Here is a 7,096-nt window from a genome sequence, read left to right as displayed (position 1 = left end):
TAATTTAACTTGGATCGTTTTTTTTTTTTTTAATTAATTATTATATATTACATGATTAATTAAAATAATTATATTTTAAATTAAATATAATTTTATAAGAAAAAAAAATTTTCATTTTTGTTGTTGTTGAAATTATTCACATTTTAAATTTGCCACATTTAAAAAAAAAAAAAAAAATGGACGACCAGTGCTGCCACTATCGGCGTTTTAGTTAACTAAAAAACATAACCTATTTCAGTTGAGAATTAATTCGCGCCAACGGCAGCCGTTAACTGGGGTGTAAAATAAAATAAAAATTTTTTCGGTTATAACGGATTTAATTACAATAATTAAATATATATATATTTTTGTTTTATTTTAACATTTATTTTATTGTGAAAAATAAAATGTAATAAAGTGAAAAAAAAAAAACTCGGTGATCGAAACAAGTGGGTTGTGAAAGTAAAAAAAAAAAAAAAAAAAAGTGAAAGTGCAGATTATGTTTTTTTTTTTTTTTTTTTTTTATTTAATATTTTTTTGATTTATAATGTTATCTCCGAACGCAAAATAAAATAAAAAAAAAGTATTTTATTTAAATATAATTATTATCATCATCATCGTTATTTAAATTTATTAATTCTGTTTTGTGATAGAAAAAGAAAAGAAAACTATAATTAACAATTAAATAATGGCAGTAAAGTTAGGAGGTATGTTAAATTAAAAACTTTTTTAATTTAATTTAATTTGTTTCTTTATTTATTTATTTATTTGAATTTAAATTACAAACTTATTAAATAAAATTATTTTCTTTTAAAATTAAATTTAACAAAAAAAAAAAACTTCAAATTTAATTCGTTATTTAAAAAAAAAAAAAAAAAAGGATGAAATAAATAAATTTGGCAACAACGCTGTTATTTCAATTCTTTTTTTTTTTCGTCTGTTGCTAATAACGAATTTTATTTCATCCCTCACGTATGTATCAAAAAATTAATTAATTAATTAATAATTAATAATCATTTGTAAATAATAAATATTATTATTATCTTTTTATTTTATTGGTTTATTACATTATTATTTTGTGTTGTTTTTTTTACTAATTTATTATTATAGTTTATAGTATCGGAAGCAAAAAAAAGGTACATAATATGTGTGTGTGTGTGTGTGTGGGTCGAAACATATCGAAGGTCATAGAATAATAATTGATGTAATAAATAAATAAATAAATAAAATTTATCATTTAATAAATTAGCATATTTTTAAAGTGGGGACAATTTTTCTTTTTTTCTTATCGATATAAGTGGGACTGATATTAACATACATTATTAGTTTTTACTTTAATTTAATTAATAAATAATCAATTCGAATCAAGAATGAAACCGAAAAAAAAAAATTTTGTGTCGTTAATCACGTGATTTTGATTTTAAGCAAAATTTAACAATAGCAAAGACAACGACGACGACGACAAATGACCTTGAGTTATACCTTTAATGCTTGAAATTTTTCGTATTTAAATTATCTATCAGACTTTTTAAAAAAAAAAAACAAAAAATGAGGAGTTTTTTTAAAAAAAAATAATAAATGACCTTCCTTTAGTACAGTGAACCAAGAACCATTAAAATCATTATCTAAATTTCTATGTAGACACACATACATACATATATATATAAAGTATAAATATTCATTGTCTATTTGTTAAGATAGTCATTAACAAAAATATTAATGGGGAAAAAAAAAAGAAAAAAAAAAAAAAAAAAGATATTTTATGAAATAATTTCATTTAAGACCAACAATATCATATTTCAAAAAGAAAAAAAAAATACAAAAATTTTGTTTAAAACGTTTTTTTTTTTTTTTTTTTTTTTTTTTTTTTTTTTTTGAATGAAACGTGAGACAATGAATACTTATAGTTGTCACTTTTTAAAAAAATTTATTTTTTTTCTATGAGTAGGCATAATTTTTTTACAATATTCGCCCCGTAATAATAATAATAATAAGGTTAGTTTTATGCGTCGGCTTTCTTTGTCACAACGGTTTTAATCATATAAAAAATTTTTTTTTTATATAATAACGTTTAATAATGAAAGAAGTTACATAATTTAAATTGTAAAATAATAATTTTTTTTTGCAATCGTTTCAGTTTTTTGTTTAACAAAACAAAGTTATAAAGTTTTTTAATTTGAAAAATTTGAAAATTTAGGTTATTATTATTAAAACCGTAAAAGAACATAATAATTTATCACCGTCTAAAAATATGGGTTGGGCATTTAAGGGCGCCTTCACGACCAACCAAAAAAAAACAAATGAATGAATCATTTTTAAAGAAAGTGTCAATTTAACTAAATTATGTGGTAATAAAAACCCCCCCCAAATAAAAAAGAAAAATTTTCTGTTTCCATTGACACATTGATTTAAAAAACTAAATTATTCGAATTTAAAATTTCGACACAAAAAACAAATTTTTCACAGACTCCATGTTTTTTTTTTTTAATTTAAATTTATTATTATTGTTATTTAATTAATTGGAAAATTTTTTATACATATAAAGTAATGGATACTCTTATTACTCCTCCCTTCCCTCCCACCCATCTCCCTCCCATCCCTCTCCCACTCCCCCCCCAAAAAAAAAAAAAAAAATTATTCGTAACGTCGCGTTCATTAATTTAAATTTTCGACCCTGAACTCGAACACAATATAAATTCTCATTAAGTCGTGTAATTACCGTCCAAAAAAATTTTTTTTTTTTTCAAATGTGGTTGTCCTTGTGATTGTTATAAAACCTTTTCAGGTTGTTTGTTTTTTTTGGTACCTTTGTTTGTTGAAAAAAAATTATAATTCTGATCAATCTCAACTCATCATCCATTGTCCATCCATACGTCCGTCCGTGACCTAATGAATTTTTTTTAATGAGATGTTCTTAACACGTTTGGGAAAGATTTTAAAGAAGGTGAATTGAACTTTGAACTTTTATATTTTTCATTTCCGTAAATTTTTTTTGTACCTGAAAATTTTAAACGAATTCGTATTATTAAATGATTTTGCAAAAAAAAAAAGAAACCATTTTTATTGTTCACAAGGGCATATACCAAGGTCACAAAAATTTAGGATGTATCGAAGATTGTATTTGATGGTACCTTTGTTTTTTAAATTTAAATTTAAATTTAATTTAATTTTTTTCTTTGTTACAGGTTCAGTAATATTGGCAAAAAATGAAAAATTCATTGATAAGAATAAAAAATATATTTTTTGATACGTCTAATGGTTCCGGTAAGTACTCGCTAAAAATAAATTTAAATTAAAATTTTTTTTTTTTTAACATCAATCGAACGTTTAACTTGGCAAACGTTTTTTTTTTTTTTAATACATACGTCGACCTAGATTCGTACCTGATTCATTCAATTTTAAAATTTTTCACTCTCTATATTATAATTGTTATTTTTTTTTTTTTAACTCGATAGATTTTTTTTTTTTTTTTTTTGGCCGATTTCTAAATTAATAATTAAATAAATTTATGAGTGAAAAAACGTTATTATTATTATTATTATTGAAATTGTTATTAAAAATAAAAAAAAGAGGAAAAATTCATTCAAACGTTGACATTGTACAGGTTTAAAATAATAAATTTGTATTTTTCAGATAATTGTTCGCGTAATTTGTGAGGATGTAATAACAGATGTTCCAATAACACCTGAAACTACCTGTTATGACGTTGTCGAATGTTGTAGAGATCCTGGAGATGACCTATGCAATTTGGTTCAAATTTGGAGAAATTATGGTCAGTAAATTTATAATTATTATTATTATTATTTTCACTCATTTACATCTTTTTTTTTTTTAATACTCGAATGATAATTTTGACCATCATTCCTTCCACAAAATATTCATAAAAAAAAAAAAAATCGTTTTTTTTTTTTTTGTGAACTTTAATTGAGTGTAACAGAAAAGGGAATAAATAACAAAACGGGGTAAAAACGGGAGTAGGAGGAAGAAGGAGAGGAGGAGGAGGGGAGAGAAATTTCGTGACGGTTGCTATGAACGAACAGAAAGGAAAAAAAAAAACAAAACAAAACTCGAATAAATTCTAAATTTTTCACTTTTTATTTTTATTTTTCTTCACAAAAGGTTTGTTTAAATAATAATAATAATAATAATAAAAAGTAAAATGTTTTTTTTTTTTTTTTTAAAGGTTTTGTGGTTTTTAAAACTGTTTCGTATAAATAAAATAAAAATTTTTAAAAAAAAATCTTTAAATTTCTTTTTTAATGGTGGCTTTTAAAAAAAAAAAAAAAATTTTTTTTTCGTTAGTGATAATTTAATTACTTATTATTATTATTATTATTAATTAAATGTGAATTTTTTTTAGTGAAACGTCATTTGTTAATAAACGGGGAGGGGTTGGGAGGAAAAATAAATATTTGCTCGTGAATTTTTAATAATTAAAAAATTTTAATTTATTTATTTCGTTTCGAATTTTACACACACATATTTAAAATTATTATTATTATTATTATTATTTTATTTCATATGCAAATCGGATTATTAATTATAATACATAAAAAATAATAATAAAACGTGTCTACGTGTCTAAAAGGTTAAAAATAACATTTCATTTATATAAATATATAAACACACTCTAAAAAATTAAAAATAAGGAATTAAAATGGCGGAAAAGAAAATTTATTAAAAATGATTTTAGGATGATGGTCGTTACGTCAGAAAAAACCACAATGGAATCGATTAAATCTTATCGTAAGTATGGATTTATTTAATTGTGAATATTTCGTAAATTGTTATTCATTTTTCTTTTTCTTTTTGTTTCCAGAAAGGATTCTTCGAAGTGAGGACAAACCTTTGGAAATTCTACAAGAGTGGGGACCGCAACAAGATGAAGTTAAATTTGTATTAAGGTACACCGTTTTATCAAAACCTGATAATTTGGGTAAGTTTTTTTTCAAAAATTTTAACGATTTTACAAGAGAGAGAGGTAGAGGTAGAGGTAGAGGTAGAGACGTAGAGAGAAAGAGAAAGAGAGAGAGAGAGAGAGAAGCTAATTTTAAGTCATTTAAGACAAAAAAAAAAAAAAAAAATATTTTTTTCCTAATTTGAAAATGAAATGCGTGGCTTGTTGCCTAATTGTTAAATTGAAGGCGTTAACAGTTCGACACGTTTTCATTAATAAAATTAAAATTTATTTATTTATTTATTTATATTTTAAAATAAAAAATAATAATTAATATTAATAAAAGTGAAAAGTGAAATTTTGATTAACGCGAAGTAAAAAAAAAGAGTGGGGGAAGGGATGGAGGGGGGAGGGGGGGAGGGAAAAGAATAAAAATTAACCGACAAGTGAGTAATTATTAATGAGTGCATTAAATGTTTTTTTTTATTAAATTAATTAAAAATTTTATAAAAAATATTTATTTACTCTATTTAAAAACGCACGTTGAATTTTTAAAATGATAATAATAATAATAAAACGGATGATGATGATGATGATGATGATGATGATGATGATAATAAATTGGCAAATATTCGAACGAACGAGAAAAATGCCACGACGAGTGACTGACGTCACTTCCATTTAGAGAAGATACTGAATCATATACTTCATTCGCTAAAACATATTTAGGCGAGGATTCAGGTAGACTAGGTGCAATCAACCAGGTATGAAAGGACCTACTTTAACAACCTTCATTTTTATTTTTCAACATCGGTTTAAATAAGGAGTTCAGTTTAACGAACACACACACACACAAGAGAAAATCAGGTCGAAAATTTTTTTTTTTTTTTTAATTTAAATTTAAATTTTAAATTTAATTTTTTATTGTTTTTAAAAAAATTATGTGAAAGTGGAAATTTTATTTTTATAAAAATTAAACATGTTTCGTGGCATTGCGTTCATTGAAATTAATTTAATCGAAACAAAAATTAATTTTTTTAATGTAATTTTACAAAGTGGAAAATCTCCAATCGTCGTCTTCCCACCTCCCCCCAAAACTCATATTTTTTTAATTTTTTCGAAACGTTTATTTTATTATATTACGTACGGTTCGACAATGTGTTTTTAAAACTCATAAAAAAAAAAAAAAACTCGAATCGAGTTCATGACCCTGCGACTAGTTTAACTGAATATCTCAACGGAACCGTACCTGAGTTTTTTTTTTTTTTTTTTTTTGTTCGAATGCCTGGCTTTTCGATTAACTTCACAGCGCAGCGAAAGAGAAAGACGACGAGGAGAGTAAGGAAGGGAGAGAGAGAGAGAGAAAAAAAAAAGAAAGAGAGAGAGAGAGAGAGTTACGAGTTAGTTTGGCTCTATGTGGCGCGTCGAAATGGTCACCTGTCGCAAATTCGGTCAGTTTTTTTAAATAAAAAAAAAAAAAGAAAAAAAATGCCGGAATGAACACCACCTGTTGCCTTTTTCAGCGATTTGAATTTACAAAAAGCCTTCGGCTCTTAAAAAAAAAAACCTTTTAAAGATAAAATAAGTGGTGGTGGTGGTGGTAGTGTTTAATGTTTCAAGTAGTGATTTATATGAAAAGTGTTTAAAGTTTATGTGTCACACGGTGTGGATTTTTACAAGCCATCATGGATACAAAACTTTTGGATAAAACTTGGAGCATATAAACGTTTTTTTTTTTTTTTTTATAAATCAAAAAGAATAATAATAATAATAGTTTTTTTTTTTTTTTTTTAAAAAAAAAAAAGGAAAAATTCCGAGGAGGTATTTATTTTTTTTTAAATTATTTTTTTATTTTACGTATCGAATTATACTTCTAAAACAACTCTCACCTCTACTGACCTTGAAATTTCAATAATGTTTGAATTTTTTTTTTTTTTTCGAAAAATTTTCTCATATAAAGTTTTTTTTATAAAATATATATATAATATATATATTATAATTTAGTATTCGTTGGAGCGAATGATATGTAGAAGAAGAGAAAAAAAAAACAAATTTCAAAAAAAAAATTTTTTTTATTAAAACGCATACGTACTTTCCCAAAGGGAGGAGAAAGAGGAAAGAGGAGGAGGAGGGAGGGGAACGGAAGGGGGACCAAAGGAAAAAAAAAAAAATGATTAAATTTTTACATGACGATAATTTCTATTCGTTTTTTTCTATTTT

The 7,096-nt window shown here is 24.0% G+C and overlaps 1 protein-coding gene across 1 annotated transcript; it reads left to right on the top strand.

Moving 5' to 3' along the window:
* Nucleotides 1-3,234: 3,234 nt before the first annotated feature.
* On the top strand, nucleotides 3,235-5,254 carry Phum_PHUM230600 (uncharacterized protein; the record flags this gene model as incomplete). Its single annotated transcript, XM_002425947.1, has 4 exons — nucleotides 3,235-3,243; nucleotides 3,613-3,751; nucleotides 4,799-4,915; nucleotides 5,223-5,254. The coding sequence occupies 4 exons, from the start codon at nucleotides 3,235-3,237 to the stop codon at nucleotides 5,252-5,254; spliced, it is 297 nt and encodes a 98-aa protein (XP_002425992.1).
* Nucleotides 5,255-7,096: the final 1,842 nt, after the last annotated feature.

Source organism: Pediculus humanus, genomic scaffold (assembly GCF_000006295.1).
Source record: "Pediculus humanus corporis 1103172107592 genomic scaffold, whole genome shotgun sequence".
NCBI classification, from domain to species: domain Eukaryota; kingdom Metazoa; phylum Arthropoda; class Insecta; order Psocodea; family Pediculidae; genus Pediculus; species Pediculus humanus.
The sequence above is the reverse complement of the archived record's forward strand: the minus strand, read 5'-3'. Positions and strand labels throughout refer to the sequence as shown.